The 19,804-nt window shown below is 36.3% G+C and overlaps 1 protein-coding gene across 4 annotated transcripts in view; it reads left to right on the top strand.

Moving 5' to 3' along the window:
• WDSUB1 (WD repeat, sterile alpha motif and U-box domain containing 1) overlaps positions 1 to 19,804 on the top strand; it is a 42,394-nt gene that overhangs the window by 1,476 nt on the left and 21,114 nt on the right. For 2 of the 4 annotated variants that reach the window (XM_026492732.4, XM_026492734.4), the window contains exons 2-6: positions 1,013 to 1,434; positions 3,062 to 3,246; positions 5,210 to 5,302; positions 9,202 to 9,295; positions 19,339 to 19,372. In XM_026492732.4, the coding sequence (XP_026348517.1) occupies positions 1,037 to 1,434; positions 3,062 to 3,246; positions 5,210 to 5,302; positions 9,202 to 9,295; positions 19,339 to 19,372 (804 nt within the window). In that variant the 5' untranslated portion in view covers positions 1,013 to 1,036. Of the gene's footprint in view, positions 1 to 1,012; positions 1,435 to 3,061; positions 3,247 to 5,209; positions 5,303 to 9,201; positions 9,296 to 19,338; positions 19,373 to 19,804 lie in introns of those variants that run through there. The other 2 variants (XM_026492735.4, XM_026492739.4) reach the window with 2 other exon arrangements.

The raw sequence follows: 19,804 nt of genomic DNA, 5'->3' as shown, positions 1-19,804 counted from the left end.
AACAGGCTGATATGTTAGCCTGGAGGGTGGCTGCTTTAGTCTGGGAAACCCTTTCCGAGGAGAGACACTGGAATTGAGATCTGAATGAGAAATAGGATCTCAAAAGCAAAGGGAAAGAGAATTTCAGCCTGCAAAAACAGCTTTATGAAGATCTAAGACAGAATCCATTTGACCAGGAAGGCTGGAAGGAAATGAGGGGAAGGGGAAGGGGCAGGAACTTGAGATCTGAGAAGTAGGCAAGGCAAGCGCCAGATCACACATTCGGCATTTTGTAAACTGTGACAAGCTGTGACGAAGGGTTTGGATTTTAATCTAAATTTGTAAATTTGTTAAGTGCAGTCTGGCTACGTTCATTTTTTGCCACTTTCTCTTTGGTTTCCTTCTCTTGGTTTCCTTGGATTTATTAAATTGGTTCTTCACCTCAAATCTTTTATGTCATTTTATCCTTTATCAAACAAGGTGGCAGAACATGACATGCGAGCTTTCGGCACTGCCACTGAAATTTTGAATGAAACCATTTCTTAGTTTTTATGAGTGAACGGTACAGTTAATGCATCCCAAAGGCAGAGCTGTAGCCTTGGCTCCGTTCTGTGGAAGGAGCAGCTGAGACAGTTTGTTAAGAGTGAAAAATCTTTTTGAGTTGAGATTAGCAGATCTGGAATGAGGCATTTTTGAGAAGTAATTAGTTAAGGGAAAGGCTTCAGAGGTTACATAAATACCCCATGTTTTGAATGTTCAGTGTCAAATCAGTGTGAAGTTATTTGACAAGGTTCTTTTTCAGGAGCTAATGGAACTTTATTGGTGTGTCAGTTGTGACTGTGGTCATCAGAGTTTATAGTCTTACCGGTGTTTTCTCTCCAAATTATTATCTCAGGTGTAGCAGTTTGTCCTTTAAAAATATGAAGGAGCTTTCACTGAGCAAATCCTTAAGTTGATTTTGACTCTTTTATATGGATTTGAGTTGCATTTATTTGATTCTAAGGATGAAGTAACCTTTATTTAAAAATTGCAGGACATTTTACTTCAAATAAAGAACATGGTGAAACTAATTCACACCTTAGCCGATCATGGTGATGATGTCAACTGCTGTGCGTTCTCCTCTTCCCTCTTGGCTACTTGCTCTTTGGACAAAACAATTCGCCTGTACTCCCTAAGCGACTTTACCGAGCTGCCCCACTCGCCATTGAAGTTTCACACCTATGCTGTCCACTGCTGCTGTTTCTCCCCTTCAGGACATGTTTTGGCTTCCTGTTCAACAGATGGTACCACTGTCCTGTGGAATACTCAGAATGGAGAGACTTTGGCAGTGATGGAACAGCCCACTGGTAGCCCCGTGAGGGTTTGCCAGTTTTCCCCAGACTCCACCTGTTTGGTATCAGGGGCAGCTGATGGAACGGTTGTTTTATGGAATGCCCAGTCATACAAGTTATATAGGTATGAATATTTAAACCCTTTCCGTTTTTAACCCTATTAACAAGTCTGCCCAAAAAATAAATAAAAATAGAAAGCAGAATACTTTGATGACCTTAAGCAGCTGATAATTTTCACATATCACAAGGAAAGACATTTTGACCTGTCTTCTGAAGGTTATAAAAACAGATGTTTAATATGGTTTTTATAGTAGATTTGCTTGGCCCTGAGAGTTTTAAATCTCCAATCTTTCTCTTGTAAAATAAGGGCTAGTCTTGTTAGACTTTTATGGATTTTTTTACTTTAAGAGCTAGAAAAAGAAAACAGTCTTTTGTGTAAGATTCAGTAATTTTAGGCTTTATTTTTGTCATTGATGACTCAAGTGTTCCCAGTAATAGAGTAATGGTAGGTAAGTCTCGCCTAAGAAACACAGCTGGTTCCTGACTAGGATTCTTGCTGGGCGAACGATCAATCCCAGAAGAAAGAACCTTGTGAGGTGTGGTGTTGTATTATCATTTTTTAAAAAACCACCTGAAAAACTCCTTTTAGATGAAAATACATCAATTAATTTATACTGGTAATGTTCTGTTACAACTTGCCAACGTGGAAGCTATGTACTTTTAATGGTGAAATAAATAACACATAAAGTTTACCATTTCAGCCGTTTTTAAGTGTACAGTGACATTAAGTACATTAAATAGCATAAACTTTTAAATGTTACCAAGTAAAACAGCCCAATATACTTTTTCCTGTCCCTGCATCATTCAGAGCACATGCCAGCTGGGAAACAACTGTTGCTCATTAGATTTAGGTCTGTGGGTTGAAGAGGGTGATGTGCTTTAACTGGCGTTAATGAACCGTTTAAAGAGACAGCGCAGAAGGAATGAAATCTCTTTCAGGTTTTTTGTCTGAACGAAATACAGCTGTCAGCTAAGAATTTTTCACTTACCAGGTGATGAATTCTGCCTCTCTGCCATCACTTCCTTGACGTATGCTGTGAAAAGATAACACTGCAGTAGATTTAAGCACTGGCTAGGAGCCTGCACTTATTCTTAGGCTTTCATCAGTTTATTTTTCCTAATTGAGAAAAAATTAATATTGTCAGCGCATTGCTTCTTTATCTTCCCAAGATAATTTTAACTTATTCACAGCATTTTCTTTTCATAAGGAATTTATATTTTATTTCTATTTGTATTTTATATTTGCAGATGATGCTTCAGGGTGATTTTAATACAAAAGTTGAAAGTACTTTTGACCCCAATAACATGTTTTCCAATAAAAATAGGTTTTTAAAAAATATGTGACTGTAGTTGATATTTTGGTTGTCAGAGCTTTTTTTGTTAAGTTTTGTAGATTTTAATGTGTTTATACAGACTTGCCATATGGAAAAACATGAAGATACATGGACTTTGGTTTGGATCTGCGTAGTTTAAGCTTGAATACATTACTTAAGATTGTGTTTAAGCCCTTTTTTTGGGAAAAGCATATCTCAGTTTATAGCATATGATATTTCTATAGACATCTGTTGCCTTTTCTAGTTCTCTGATAGCCATTTTTACTATAACAAGCTGCTGTTAGAAATTGTAATATAAAGTAAAAGATACTCTGAAATGAAATGAAGCCCCTCCCCCCTTTTTTGCTTTTATTTCAGATGTGGTAGTGTTAAGGATGGCTCCTTGGTGGCCTGTGCGTTTTCTCCGAATGGAAACCTCTTTGTCACTGGCTCCTCATGTGGAGATTTAACAGTGTGGGATGATAAAATGAGGTGTCTACATAGTGAAAAAGCACACGATCTTGGAATTACCTGCTGTGATTTTTCTTCACAGCCAGTTTCTGGTTAGTTATTTTACTCTTTAAGCGCTAGTAGTTCCTATTTGTAATTTGTGTATGATTTTTAATTCTTGTATTCATTTTCATTTCATCTTTAATAAATGAGAAGCCCTTTTAATTCATTCCTTTTAAGGAATCATTCTTGTCCTTTATCTTGATCAAAATGAAATCATGAAGAAATATCATAAGGGAAAATCAGGTTCTTTAATGTATGTTGGGGATGACTCAACTTTGTATAGTAGATCTGGATTTCTTGAATATGGTAATTTAGAGGACCTAACCCTATTGGTTGCGGTGTGGGATTTTAAAATACCGTATATTGATCTCCAAAGAGAAATGTGAAATTAAAAAATTGGAAACAGAAGCTAAATTTTCAGTTTACTAATTTAATCTTTCAAAAGCTAAATTTATAAAATAAGATGTTTGACAACACAATTAGCTTTTAGAAAAAGAAATATAAACTGAATATAGATAGACTCTTGGTTTTAAATAGATAACAGTGAATTGGGAAGCTCTCTTCTATTTCATCGTCTGTGTTAGGATGGAAGTCCTGCTTTTGCTGCCTCAAGTCCTGTTACACCACCAGTCCTGTCCTATTAGCAATATAATGTGAGCTACATTGTAAATGTAAGACTTTTTAGTCATAGGTGAAATTAATTTTAAGGATATAATTTATTTTACTCATATATAAAATATTTCAATAATTGATAGTAACACGTAAGATATTTTACTATTTTTTGGTACTAGGTTTTTGAAATCTGGTGTGTATATATGTCACGTTTAAGTTTGTTCTAGCCACATTTCAAGTGTCCAGTAGCCACAGGTGGCTAGTGACTGCCTTATTGGACAGCTCAGGTCCGGAAGGTGGGCAGGATGGTTTTGGCACTCCCCTATTTCAAACCCATCAGTGGCTGATTAAAATAAGATTGAGGTAAGGTATAAAATACCAAATCCAAAACATAAAGCCTGTAAGCACCAGACACCTTCTGTTTGCCTGCCTCCTCTCAACTCACACTTGGCCTCAGAGATTCACTTGCCACACTGGGCTCCTTTTGTTCCTTGGATGTTTCTAATTTTTCCAAGGGTTTTACATGTGGACCCATCACCTGGTTCACTGTTAGTTATCTTTTAGATTTCAGGTAAAAATCACTTCACATGAGCCTCCCCCTGTGCTTACCCACATAATTGTGTATTAGTGCATATCAGTGCCAGAACTTTCTTTGATGAAACTGCATCTGTGATATTAGGTGGAACTCATGTAACACTGAGTTGATGATATCAATATTTAGATTAGCTACAAATATTTAGGAACTTGTCTAGTGTGTATATAATTATACACTGAAATTATCTCAGCATTAAAAACTAGTGGATTTTTTGTGACACCAAATTTACTGATTACTTTCCCTGATTTGTATCATTTCTACCAAATAAAACAGACCGAATTAATGCTCTTTTGGATTTATGTAATTCCGGTCTTTGTCTTGATTAAATCAAATGGGGAAAAAAAATCTCGTTATTATTCCATGTGAATTATAGACTAAGCTTTTAAGAAGTGGGTATATCCTTAAAAAAAAAAAAAGTTAAGATGGGAATAAACATTTAGCACTCATAACTTTCCTTCCTAATTTTTCCCATCAGTGCTAGCCTTACTCTAAAATTGAGTTGGAGGATGCCCCAGGCCTAGTGGCTCAATATTGGCCCATGGAGCCTTGAGTTCTTCTTAGTAGAAGGTAAATAAAAAGGTATTTTGTTGTAGTAACTTCAGTGGCCAGGGTTATAATCCTTTGATGCACCTTAAAATAAATTCTTTAATCAGCATTTCATTCTATGGTTTAAGTTTAGTTAATAACACTTTTGAATATGGCTTAAACGAATAGATAGAATTAACAGATCTCAATAAAAAGTTGAAAATTTTTGGTTTAAATGTTTTATCAATTCTTATTTATTTTTAACAAATTCACATTTTTAGATGGAGAGCGTGGTCTTCAGTTTTTTCGATTGGCATCATGTGGTCAGGATTGCCAGATCAAAATTTGGGTTGTTTCTTTTACCCATATCTTCGGTATGTATGTATTCAACCGGGAGTTCTCTAAAATTGTGAGTCAGATAGAATTTCTGTTTTAATTAATCTTTTTACTTAAGGAACTCTGGATATCTAAAAGTGATTATAAAACTATGTATTAATAAATTTTAATCAGAATAATTACATACATACACGTGGTTTAAAAATTGGATGCTCACAGCTTATCATGACCTCAACACCACCACCCCACACGTTCCTGCTGACCAGAGGTAACGACTGCACTTTATCTGTTTGCAACTCTTGGTGGTTTTCGGTTTGTATAAATATTGTTTTACCAGCGTATTTAACATTTTTTCACTGTAGTGACTTTTTTGACAACGCGTGGGAGGTCTTTCCTCCATGTAATGCACTATTCCTTTGGGTGAGCCTTCAGTCAAGAAACTTACGTGGTTCAGTTTTGGAAAACAGTATTCCTTTAAGTTATTTAATAATTTCTTCCCCATTTCCTCTCTTTTTAATAACTCATTAATTGGGTGTTGGACCTCCTGATTTCTTTCCCTCTGTCGCCCCCCACTCACCACCACATTTATCTCTTTATCTTTTTTCGTACTTTATGGAAACACTCCTTAGCTTTATCTTTTAACCTTTTGTATTTTTTATTCCGTCATATTTTCAGTTTCTATAAGTTCATCTTTTATTCTGTTTCTTTTACTCCGTGTCCTCCTTTTATTTTATGAATGCAAGATCATCTCAGAACTCAGGGTATCGGTTAGAGGCTTTTTGTTTTGTTGTTCCCTTCTGTTTCCTGATTGTCTTTGTTTGCTCTGGAGTCTTTGTTTACTCTTATCTTTCTCTTTCATATGATTACCTTCTTCAGCGGTCTGGTGATCCTTGTATTCCATTGACATGTAAGTGTTAGGCGATAATAAGATATTTAGAAGCTTTGTGCACACTGGTTTGTTGTTGCTGGCTTCCCTTTAGGATGAGGAAGTGGGTTGTTGGCCCTTACTGGAGAGGGTTTAGGGACTTAGAGAATTGCCCTGGAGCTGCCAAGGAGCTCCCTAGAAAGCCCTTGTTTTCCCTAGAAGGGTTTTCCCTAGAGAGAAGCATCTGGCTTCGTGCAGTGTGCTATGTATGGGTGGGATGAGGGAGGGATTGGAGGTGGACACCGAATGTTTTATCAGCAGACTTTTTGCTAATTTTCTTGTTTTCAGGTTGATTTCTGTGTCATTCTGATTTTCCTTTTCCCCAGCTGTTGATAGTACTAAGTCTTTTGGGGTGTTCTAGGGCAGATTAACTTTCTTCTTGGCCGTCGCCCCCCCTTTTGCACTCTGGGCTGTTACTCTGCTCCTCTCTACTGCCTCGTCAGCTAATGTGCTTTCTGCCTTCCCAAACTGGCTTCGGTGTCTGGCCTGCTGATGCCTCTCTTTCCATTCTCTTCATTGTCACGCTGTTAGGTCTTTATCAGTTCTTCCGCTATCATTTTAATGGGAACTGTGAAATTATATGGTCAATAGGCCATCTTGCTTCAAATGCTTAAAAATATTTTTACTTTATTGTTACCTAATAAGCTTCAGTTAAATTACAAACTGCATTTTGTTGTTTACAATTATTGTCAAAGATGAACAAAGCTGGACACCAAAATATAAGGATAGATTTTAACCAGTAATATACTATTGCAATAGGGAGAAGGGTCTAATATGAACTTTACTCAGCTTCAGTTTATACAGAGGTGAGTGGGCATTTTGAAGGGAGAATGAGGGAATAAGGAGGGAGGTAAGTGGGGCTCTGTTGTAGAGTCAGGGAAGTGAAAAATTACAAAGAACAGGAAGGATGGGGGTCATGTGAAACTCATCTGGGTTTGCTAACTGACACTTAGGGAGATTAGGCTCCTACCCTCCCACAGAGTGGGAGACAGGGGTCCTATCATCACGTGTTGGCTGGAACGAACAGTAAATTCTTTTGGCAACCTTGAGTTTTCTCAGACGGCTACTTTAAGGGGACTAGGGTTATCCTAGGGATGCGGCCTGGAGCTGTCAGAAACTATGTTAGTGTGAGTCTTTCTTTATAAGTCAAGTTCAGGGCTTTAGTTGAGAACAGGGCTCAGAAGAGCCTGGCTGGAGTTTGATCAAAGAGAAAATCTTTGTCTTTATACCAGTGTATAGAGAAGGGACCATTATCAGGAAATGAATATTTCTCTTTGTGGAAATTCAGTTCATTTATTGCCAATTAGGTTATATTTAGTATTTAGTCATTCTTTTAATGTGTTCAGTGACATACTGGTGAGGACCAGGGTTTGCTGGTCTATCCTGTCTTTTTAGTCTTGCCAAAGTAAAAATTTTTATGAGAATCCATGAATATAGTCGTATATTGGATGTTCTAAATATGTCTTTAATACTTGTTCAAAAGTAAAACATTTGATGCATTGCCTTGAAAATGTGTTTTTACACTGATTCTTTGAAAAACATACTTAACAGTTTATAAACCTGCACTGTTAAAGCCTTTTTATAAAGTGTTCATCATCATTTGCACCTAATTTTTTTAATTGCTTATTTGTTAGGGAGGAGTAGATAGACTTGTGGATCTTACACTTGAGAATATAGCCTATGGTGATTTTGCAAGTTTTATTGGCCTTCATGTGGTTTACAGCTTGTGAACGTTTTGCTGTTTGATTGCGCCGGTGCCTGATCAGTATGCGCCGTAGGCCTTCAGTGACCACAGCTCCTCTCCCAGATAAAACATACATGTTTTTTTCCTATTGTGAATGGAAATTATGTATATTTAGTAATAATAATATCTTTTCTATTTGTTGAAACTTTTACCAGCTCTAATGACCTTTTCATTTAATTAAATGCTGTTATCTTAAGAGCCGTTAATGCTTCAAAAAAATAATTATTCTGAGAAAATTAATAGATTTCACTTATTTCTTTATCTCCTCAGGTCAGCTTCTTAATAGTAATTTTTATAGGTTGTCACTAAAATATATTGAATTCCTTTGGTTTAGCTTTAAAATAGTTGTGATATTTTTCAATAATTACAGAAAGCATAAAAAGGATTTTAGTGTTACCATACTTTGTAGGAGTATTATAAGATATAATTGGAATTACAGGACGTATAAATTATCATTGATTATTTTTTATTTATGTAATGAGAAAATATTTTCTTGATATTAGATTTTAAAAACTGATCTTTGTGGGGCGTCTGGGTGGCTCAGTCGGTTAAGCATCTGCCTTTGGCTCAGGTCATGATCCTAGGGTCCTGGGATAGAGCCCCGAGCTCCCTGCTCAGCGGGAAGCCTGCTTCTCACTCTCCCCCTCACCCTGTTTGTGTGCACGTGCTCTCTCTCTTTCTCTCTCTCAAATAAATCTTTTCAAAAATTAAAAAAATAACTGATCTTCGTTTAGACATTTGGGCAATTGGTATATGTGTATTTATACTTGTGTGTATATATTATATATATATATTTTTTTAATTTTATTTTTAAGTAGGCTCCATGCCCAGCGTGGGGCTCAAATTCATGCCCCTGAGATCAAGAGTCACATGCTCCACTGACTGAGCCAGCCAGGCACCCCAATATATATTTTATATTTTTAAAAATTAGATGCCAAGATTGTCTTAATAGTTTAAAATTTTAGATTAGTTTAAAATGCTATATTTTTTTGTATTTTATAGAGTTTAAAATTTTAAATTTTAAAAGTACTCGATCATTATAATCCCTCCACATTTGCTGAGGGCACCATTTTCTTTACCCATTACTGGACATTTGAGACCGCTTAATCACACTGCATTCCAAAACCTGGGTTGCATGAGGATTTTTTTCATTTTTGTATCTTTAGACAAAGATAGTTTATTAAAATAAATGAGTGAAATAGTTTTGACTTAAAAATAAATTCTAAGCACAGTCAGCTTGCTAATTTTTCTTGCCTTGTTATTTGCAGGTTTTGAATTAAAATATAAAAGTACACTGAGTGGGCACTGTGCTCCTGTTCTGGCTTGTGCTTTTTCTCATAATGGGCAGATGCTAGTCTCGGGGTAAGCTATTTAGTTTAATTTCCTTAAACCATTTTGATATGAAATGGAATAGATACACAGAAAAGTACATAAAACGTAAGAGAACAGCTTGATAAATGGGTGCAAACCTGTGTAACCACTACTCAGGTCAAGAAATGGAACATCACTGGTTCTGCTCCAAAAGTTTTCCCTTCCAGGTACCCCTCTAGGATGACAACACCTCAGGTCATATACAATATCACTTTTTTCTTTTGAATTGATTTATAACAAATCATATAATTTTGTGTCTGGCTTCCCTTAGTCAACATGTTTGGGACATCCATTCGTATTAATGCATACAACTGTGGCTTGTTGGTTTTCATTGCTAGGTAATATTCCATTAAATGTATATACTATAACTTATCCATTTTAATGTTGATGAATATGTGGACTATTTTCAGTTTGGAAGCATTACAATAATGTGTGAATCTATCTGTGTCTTCTAGTGTACATGTTTGTGTTTTTGTAGGAAAAATACAGAGGAAGAGAACTTATGAGCCATAGACTAATAGTATTTTCAACTTTGGCAGGTAACATCAAATTGTTTTCCAAGTAGCTGAACTCCTCTATAGCTGTGTTATTTCACAGCCTAGACTATACTTGATACTTGGTGTTTTTGGTCTTTTTAATTTTAGCCATTCTTAAAGATGTGAAGTGCTGTCTTACTGTGTTTTTAATTTGCATTTTCCTAAAACAGCGAGGTTAGAATCTTTTCAGAAGTTTATTGGCCACGTATGTTTCCTCTTTTATGAAGTGCTTGTTCATGTCTCTTGCTCATTTTTCTTCTGGATTATCATTTTCTTATTGATCTATTGTTGAAATTATACATATTATCACTATATTTCAATATATGACCCACTTATTGGTTGTATGTGTTGCAAATATCTTTTCCCTTCTGCGGATTTGTCTTTTCGCAGCTTAAGTTTTAGTGTAGTCAGTTTATGTTCCGAGTCATGAGGCTATTTTCCCATATTATCTTCTAAAACCTTCATTGTTTTTCCTCTATCACATTTGTTTTGTGTGTTTCATGTACAGGACAGTAGGAGTCCAATTTTATTTCTTTGCATGTGGATATCCAGTTTTCCCAGTAATATTAGCCATTGAAAAGATCGTCTTTTCTCATGTTGTTCTGCTGCCTTGTCAGAAATGACCATGTATGTGTGGATCTGTATCTCAGCCTGCTATTTCATTCTGTTGTTCTATATCCTTGCTCTAAAACCATTCTCTTTCCAAGGCTTTATATTTTAGCTATTCCTGGATTTTGACATTCCATATAAATTTCAGAGTTAGCTTGTGAGATTGCCTCTAGCTATCCCCTATACACAACAGACCTGTTGGATTTTATTGGGGTTATATTGAGTCTTATACATTTGGGGATAACTGACATCTTTATGATATTGAGTCCTATAATCCATGAATATGGCATATTTCTCCATTTATTTGTGTTTTGACTTCTCTCAATAATTGTCTTCTATGCAGAAGTTCTCCTTTTACTAGATTTATTTCTAGGCACTTAATTTTTTTGTTGCTATTGTAAAAGAATTGGCTAATATAGGGAAGTATATATGGAAAGACAAAATTGAGATCTTATAAGGATCTTAATTTTTGCATTTTTTATGTACAAAATCATATCACATGTTGATGGCTTTTGTTTCTTCCATTCTAATCATTATACCTCTGACATCATCCATGCCTTACTGAACTAGCTAACAGTACCAGGATAATGGAAATAATAACAGCCAACCTCTAATTCCTTTTTGCAAAGGAAAGCTTTCATTATTAAGTGTGATCACTGTAGGTTTTGGGAGATAAACTTTATTAGCTTTTCTGTTCCTTCTAGTTTGTAAGAGGTTTTGTTTTGTTTTGTTTTTATTATGAAGAAGTGTTATGATTCTCTTGAAATAATCATATAATTTTTCTCTCTTATTCTATTAGGGTGGTAAATCATATTATTTCTCAAATGTTAAACCAACCGTGCTTTGCTGGAATAAAGACAGTTTAGTCAGGACTTACTATTTTTGTGCACTGCTATAGATAAGCGTGATTCTAACTGTTGCTTCTTTGGATGTAACTTGTATTTTTTTCACTGGCTACTCACAGAACTTTCTCTTTGTGGGTTTTTTTTGTTGTTGTTGTTGTTTTTTTTTGTACTTTGTATCGAGATTTGGATTTCTTTTTACTTAGTTTGCTTTGGAATTCACTGAGCTTGTTAAATACATAGAATGATAATTTATCAGTTAAGGAGAAATTCTTATTCATTCTCTCTTCAGATATTGCGTCTATCCTTTCTCTCCTCTAAATCTGGACCTCCAATTAAGTGCAAAATATATTTTCTTACTATAAACTTTATATCTTTTCTTTTCTCTATTTTTCATTCTCCTATTTCTCTGGCTTTATTGAGTGGTTTCCCCTTTGCTGATGCTGTCCTTAGCTTTATCTGATATATTAATAAACTGGTCCATTGATGAATCCTTAATTTGGATTATTTTATTTTTTGGTCCTGGAATTTGTATTTGGCTATTTTTTCAGGTCCACTATGTCACTTTTTATGATTTCTAGTTCTCTGTAGAAAATTTTAACTTTGGCTTTTATTTTTCAAAACTTTGTTCTGTAAAGCAATTGGTTTGGTACACGGTAGCACGATTCAGTTACTTTATATTCTATTCATATACTTTGGTATATTTTCTCCTTGCTGCCATTGGATTTTCTCACCATTGCCTGTCTGATATCACAGGCCATAGTATTGAAATCCACATTCATGGCTCTTCACAGCAGACTTTTGCTCCAGCCAAGATATTTAGACTTCCAATAATCACTTAAAATATTCTGGACTAAGCCTGATTGTTCTTTTCCCATATGTTCCAATCCTTGCCAAATAATAAGCCAAAAAATTAGTTACGTTGTCGTTATTTTAGATGTGACTCTTTTATCTCAAAAGATGAAAATGGTTCATCATCAAAAAGCATGTATAGTAATTCTCTTTTGACCTAGAAGTCAGTGAAAGTTTAAACAGAGTTGGATTTCCTTCTTTTGTTTTGGGGGATATATTGTGCATTTCACTCTTAAGAGGTTAAGTGACAAAATGATGATATGAAATTCAGCAAGTATTTATGACTCTTATGTGCCCAGGTCTCTGCCAGTTGCATTATGGCATAGAAAAGGAAGTATAAGACAGTGTGCCCTTGAAGATGTTTTAATTCTCTATCCTGATGTTCATCGCAAGATGACATATCTTTGCCTTCTGAATCATGAAAGAAGTGTTAAGTGAAACTTAGTATAGTTTTTTGTGTTATAAAAACTATTTGTTATTTATAAATACTATTTTATAGCATTGTAATTCCTTATGAGCTTGTATATATGTCAATCTTAATTAACATTTTATGTTAACTATAAAATGTGCCTTTTCCAGTGGATAAATGGAATTTTACATTATTACATACTTTTTGGTATATGCTATCACTCTGTCACATTCGTATATTTTTTCTGAATATTCTTAATTCATTTGGATAAATATACAGGCAAGTGAATGAGTTGGAAATGTAAGATGGTGAAATATAAACATTTAGTTTTTTAAGGAAATTGGGAGATATGTTTTAAACACTACTTCCATGAGTAGGTAAAGAACAAGTTAATTGGTCAATGATATATTCCATTTGCAACTAAAAGTTATTGGTAAGATGGAATGAATACATATGCTAAAGAGGGAGACAGTGGGAAAAGTGAGTAGATAAAAGATATGTCAATACAAGTGGCTACATAGGAAAAGTGAATTGACAACAGAATGGGATTATAGGTCAGGTGTGCTAAGGGAGATGTATAGGGCATAGCTGTGGGGTGACCATGTAAAAGGCATCTTGGAATATGCAGCTATGGGAGGATTGGGAAACAGAAGGGGGATTCCAGGAGGCAGGAAATTCTTGAGTGGATTAAAATGTATGATAAATGTAAAGAGGAGTGAGGGGAATTGAGGCTGGAAAAATAGTGTAGAGATGATAGAGACCTAGGATGTTGTTATAAGTTTGTTTAGATTTAGGAAAGTGACACTTTTAAAGCAATTTTCGTATGCATGCCTAGGTACAGGAGGTGGGTGCTAAAGGCGAGGTACAGAAATTGAACCATGATTTAGGTCAGTGGTTCTCATGTTTTGGTCTTAGGATTCTTTGACGTTCTTAAAAGTTATTGAGGACCTCAAGGAGCTTTTGCTTATATGAGTTCTATATATCGTTCTTTACTGAAAATAAAACTGAGAAAATTCTAAAATATTTTTAATTCATTAAAACAAGAAACCAGTGCATGTTAACATAACATATTTTCTTAGGGAATATAAGTGAATTTTTTTTTAATCTCTTCAGTATCTGGGCTAGCAAAAGATACATGGGTTCTCATATCTGCTTCACACATTCCATTAGCTCTCAGAGCTATGATGGCATCACACATGATGGAGCAAAATATGTAGGAACTTCTTCCCTCCATCTTTCTCTGCATCTCTCCTCTAGTTTCCTCTAGCTCCTTGGCAGAATTTGTCTTGTGTTCCAGCCTACTTCTCTTGATCAACCAGATAAAATGAACATTATATATATCAGCTTCTATTCAGGCAGGAAAGATCAGTCTTCACAATTCAAATAGAACTGCCTCTTTCCATAAATCCTCAGTTCTAGTAGTTAGGATTCCTTGGAAACCAGTTTTAAAATGCCCATCATTGTTAGAGTTTTAAGAGTTCGATAAATAACATCTTCTTTTCTTCTTGAGTCAAAAACTAATGAGAGAGAAATATGAGACAGGCAGACTGGGTGACATGACTGTAGATCTGCAGCTGACTTGCCCACCTGCTCTTGGGTGGCGTGGATCACATTCCCAAAACTCAAATCATCTTTTCCCCCCATCTCCTTACAACATTGTTCATAATCCTGTGGACAGGTCAGTTCCTTTAGTAGCCTAAAAGTGCATGATGCTGTTTATCATGGAGGCTTATTAGATGTTGCATTGCTTGAAATTAGATGTCTTGTGAAAGCTTTAGTGAAATTTAAATAGCTGTGCCATCTGTTTTATATGTTTTTAGGCTAAAACTGTCAGGGTATGTCCCCATTATGAATCTATTTAACTTTAATACATTCATGGGGGATGATCTAGGAAGTATAAAATGCAGAAACTTGGGTTTTAGGATCACAGAGAACTGAGTTTTCATCCCAGCCCTGCCGCTTCCTAGCTGTGTGACCTTGAGCAAATTAGAATTCCATATCTTATCTCAGCTTCACTTTTCTGAATTATAAAATGAGGAAAATAATAACAGGTTCCTCGTAAGATTGTTATGAAGCTTAAATAAGAAAATGCATGGGGTGCCTGGGTGACTTAGTCGTTAAGCATCTGCCTTTGGCTCAGGGCGTGATCAGGGTCCTGGGATCGAGCCCCGTATCAGACTCCCTGCTTCGCTGGGAGCCTGCTTCTTCCTCTCCTACTCGCCCTGCTTGTGTTCCCTTTCTCGCTGGCTGTCTCTCTGTCAAGTAAATAAATAAAATCTTAAAAAAAAGAAAATGAGGGGGCACCTGGGTAGCGCAGTCGTTAAGTGTCTGCCTTCGGCTCAGGGCGTGATCCCAGCGTTATGGGATCGAGCCCCACATCAGGCTCCTCCGCTGGGAGCCTGCTTCTTCCTCTCCCACTCCCCCTGCTTGTGTTCCCTCTCTCGCTGGCTGTCTCTGTCAAATAAATAAATAAAATCTTAAAAAAAAAAAAAAAAAAAGAGGGGCACCTGGGTGGCACAGCGGTTAAGCGTCTGTCTTCGGCTCAGGGCGTGATCCTGGCGTTCTGGGATCGAGCCCCACATCAGGCTCCTCCGCTAGGAGCCTGCTTCTTCCTCTCCCACTCCCCCTGCTTGTGTTCCCTCTCTCGCTGCCTGTCTCTATCTCTGTCGAATAAATAAATAAAATCTTTAAAAAAAAAAAAAAAGAAAAGAAAATGCAGGCAAAGCATTTCTAATTTAGGGGGCATAATAATTGTTAAATACGTGATTATTAAATATTATATATATTACTTTTTTCTGTAATCCAGAACATTGGACATTTTCTGATTTCTGCTTTTTCTGAGTTTTAGCCATTGACCTAAGAGGGTGCATTATAAAACACCTGCTTGAAATTTACCGTGTTCATTCAGAGTTGTTGAGGACTTTGTGTCATAGCATCCTCTCTATAAAGCCCTTGGGGGAAATAGTTCTTTCAGGTCTCAGACTGAGGAACTGATGTCTCTTCTCCAACTTTGGGTTTGTGTTTCTATCTTAAATTGTGTTGAAAGATCATGTTTTCTTTTTTGAATTGCTGTTGAAGGAGCTCAGAACCAAAGTTGCAGCCCTCCTGTCGCAGGGTGGACTGGATTTTATGACGCATATTTTGGACACTGAATTTTTTTTAAAGATTTTATTTATTAGTGAGTGAGTGCAAGCGGGGGGCGGTGGAGGAAGAGAGGGAAAGGTACAAGCCCACTCTGCACTGAGTGCAGAGCCCAGCATGGGGCTCAATCCCACGACCCGTGAGTCTGTGACCTGAGCCAAAATCAAGAGTCCAACACTCAACCAACTGGGCCACCCAGGCGCCCCTTGGACACTAAATCTTAACCTTCATTTCTCTTGCCCACCTCATCTTTGTATTCTCTTCCTCTCCAGTCTCCTCACATAATTTTTACCTTGTTTTTGCTACATCTTTGTGAGAGACTGCAAATACCTTCTGAATGAGAAGAAACATAAGTAAATACATTTAAAATAAAAATGCTTAAGTGCAAAATAAATCTTTAAACCTTAGGAACACACTTGCCATAAAGAAATGTTGCTAATTTCATTTGATTAGCTTTTTGGCCATTGTATAAAGCTCGTTGAGATTAAAGTGCTTTAGGTATTTCTGATATGGGTGGCTGTATAATGTCACTCTAATGTCACAGATCTCCCATGAGTCTATGATTATATGTTCTTCCATGTTTAAAAAAATATTTTATTCATTTGTCAGAGAGCACACAATTGGGAGAACAACAGGCAGAGGGAGAAGCAGCAGGCAGAGAGAGAAGCAGGCTCCCTGCTGAGCAAGGAGCCAGATGCGGGACTCGATCCCAGGACCCGGGGATCATGACCCAAGCTGAAGGCAGACGCCTAACCGACTGAGCCACCCAGGCACCCCAATATATGCTCTTCCATATCAACCACATAACTATATGTGTTGTTGCTCTCACCCAGTATCCATCTAGATATAATTGACATATTTGTCTTGTAGTCTTGAATGAGCTGAGTTTGTAGAGTGCCACAAAACTGAAGAAATGGAGTATCAAAAGGCTTGAATACTCATGCCTCCTTTGTAAGGAAACAAGGGGTTAGAGTGACAGGGCAGGTTGTGGTGGAGTGTGGGTAAGATTTACATAATGCAGGCAGGAAGTGTCTAACCAGGGGCACCAAACAGTTGGACTTCTTGTGTGGTATTGGCTCAGGTTCAATTTAGGGAGTACATTGTTTGAGTAGTTTCAGCGTATTTTATTTTGTGTGTACAGTGGCTCTATTATTCTTCTAGTCTTTCAAACTCAAATCTTGAAAACTATTCTTTTTCCCTAATCCTAATTTCCTTCCCCCAGATCTAATCGGTAATCAAATCCTGTTGTATCTTTCTTTGCATCCCATGACCAAAGTAAAGACTATAGGAGTTGAGTTGACAGTCTTTTTTATCTCCCAAAGTTCATAGGTCTCTGTTTGTAATTTCCATTCTTTTTGCGTGGATTCATGAGACTCTTAAGAGTTCTTCATGTTTGGCCTTTTGTTTCTCAAATTCATTTTTATACCTCATAACAAGTGAACCTATTCCATTGCCTTCATGGCTGGCTATCTATTGACTACAAGATTGTTTAAATTTCTTGGGTGCTTTTTTTGTTCTACTTTGTTTTTGGCCTTTTTGCTTGCTGTTTCCATAGTGGACTCTTGCTTGTTGCCCTAATTTCTGTCTTCCCAGTATACAGTGCTCATAAAGATTAGTAATGATGATCCAGCTCTTCAAGTGATATATTATTAGGATGAGTTAGGGTTTGTTTTTGATTTTTGGTGTTTTTTTTTTTTTTTTTTTTAAGATTTATTTGAGAGAGAGCGAGCAAGAGAGAACAGGAGGAGGGGCAGGGGGAGAGAATCTTTCAAGCAGATTCCACGCTGAGCACAGAGCCCAATGTGGGGCTCGATCCCACTACCCATTAGATTGTGACCTGAGCCAAAACCAAGAGTCGGATGCTTAACTGACTGAGACACCCAGGTGCCCCAGGATGAGTTAATTTTAATTGCACCAGTTGTGGTCTCAGAAAGTGGAATTTCCTTTTTTCTTTTTTAGGGTGCTCAAAAGTAGTAGTTTTCCCTAAGAATTTTATATATTTGAGTAATCATACCTTGTACCTTGAGGAATGTAGGACCAATAAGAGTAGCCACAAACTATGTTTGGCATGTATATACATAGTCAAATAATGTTAGCTGCTATTATTATTTCTCAGTGTTTTTTGTCTGGAATTTTAACATTTAATGCTATAACTGGTTTTTGACATCCAGAATGCTTTCATATGCTTCACATTTTCTTGTATTTTATTTCGCATTTGAACATTTGAAGTGTAATTTCTGTTTTGAACTTATAATAAAGCTTCTGCAGTCAAAATCCATCACCTACACTGGATAATCTACTAAACAAGGAATGTTAAGCCCTCCTGGAGCTAGGACCCCTAAGGCTGGACTGTTCTCAGCCACCTTTTAATAAGTACAAATATTATTAAAGTTGTACAGACAGTAGTAACACTTGTATTGTGTTTTCTCACCTTGCAACATGTATCATGGTGGCAAAAAGACTATTTTTAAAGAGGAAAAATATTATGGAGAAAAATGTATCTGTTGTTGTTAAGTACTTTGTTATACGATTGCATTTTTCTTTGTTTGATGATCTTTTTCACCACTAGAATAATCCCAGATGGCTGTTTAATTTTTATACCATTAAAAGAAACCATGTAGAGTTCATATCAAGTTTGGAATTGTAATTTTCAAAAATGAGTCACAGGATGTGTACATGCAAGTGTGTGTGTGTGTGTATATAGAGAGATTAGTAATTAAGGCATGGCTATATCATTGATAAAGAACAATGCTGTCTGAAACAAAAGCCAAGGAACAAGTACTGTTGACCCTTGAACAACATAGATTTGAACCACGTGGACTTACTTATATGCAGATTTTTTTTGATACAGTACAGTATTTTCTCTTAAGACTTTAAGATTTTCTCTAGCTTTATTGTAAATAGACAGTATAGAATACATATAACATACAAAATATGTATTAATCGACTGCTCGTTATTGGTAAGGATTCCAGTCAACAGGAGGCTTAGTAGTAGTCAGGTTTTTGGGGAGTGAAAAGTTATATGTGGATTTTCAACTGCATGGGGATGGGGCTCAATGCCCCTAATCCACGCGTTATTCACGGGTTAACTGTAATAACTTTCCCTTGTAGTGGCTTTTCCCTTTGATTTATTAACTTGATATGGGATTCTGTCTTATTTATACATCATAAATGCTTATTCTGTTTATGGCTAGATGGTATAAATAGCACATGCCATTGTTTACTAAAGTATATAATTTTCTGATAAATTTCATATATGGCATGTAGTTTTTTTTAATATAAATTCATACATAGGAACAAAAAGGCTGCATTCTAAATGTTTGCATATCAGGGGCGCCTGTGGCTCAGTCTGTTAAGCATCGGCTTTCAGCTCAGGTCATGATCTCAGGGTCCTGGGATCAAGCCCCTCATCGCATTGGGCTCCCTACTTAGCGGGACGTCTGCTTCACCCTCTGCCCCTCTCCTGCTTGTGCGCATGCTCGTGCTCTCCCTCTCTCTTAAATAAAATCTCTTAAAAATAATTGTTTGTATATCAATATCTCAGCCTTTTCTAAAAAAGTTATATAAATGATTTAAAAATACTAATAAATGTTGTACTTTGTTTTTATAGAACTTCTCACCCATAATTTCCTTTTTCTTTTAAAGATCAGTGGATAAGTCTGTCATAGTATATGATACTGTAAGTATTTCAAAATCTTTTGTGTGTGATCTGTGTAAATTACGTTTTTTAGGCTATTGAACTTCAAGTTTAGTTAGGCAAGACAAACAAAATGTATACTTTTTTTCAAGTGCCTAAGAATATACAATGTGTTCAAAAATGCTAAGATAGTTGTGCAGATTAAGGTACAGGTTATGGGACAAGCCCTTAAATATTTTAATAATGATTTTAAGATGGACAGATGTCTAAGGTGGACAGATGATTAATCTGTCAAAGAAAATACAGATTTAAAGAGCACCTATATATCAAAAAAAAAAAAATCACTTCAAATTGGTTATTCTTAAACTTTTATACCAGGTTTCCATAACAGCAAAGATGCATCTTTACCCCGGGGTTGTGAAAGAGTATAGCTCAAAGTGGCCTGCTGCTGGCGGAGTTCTGGCTGGGTTTAGA

The sequence above is a fragment of the Ursus arctos genome, unplaced genomic scaffold, assembly GCF_023065955.2.
Source record: "Ursus arctos isolate Adak ecotype North America unplaced genomic scaffold, UrsArc2.0 scaffold_1, whole genome shotgun sequence".
In the NCBI taxonomy this organism is placed as follows: domain Eukaryota; kingdom Metazoa; phylum Chordata; class Mammalia; order Carnivora; family Ursidae; genus Ursus; species Ursus arctos.
Note: the sequence above shows the minus strand (reverse complement) of the source record. Positions and strands in the feature narration are given on the sequence as shown.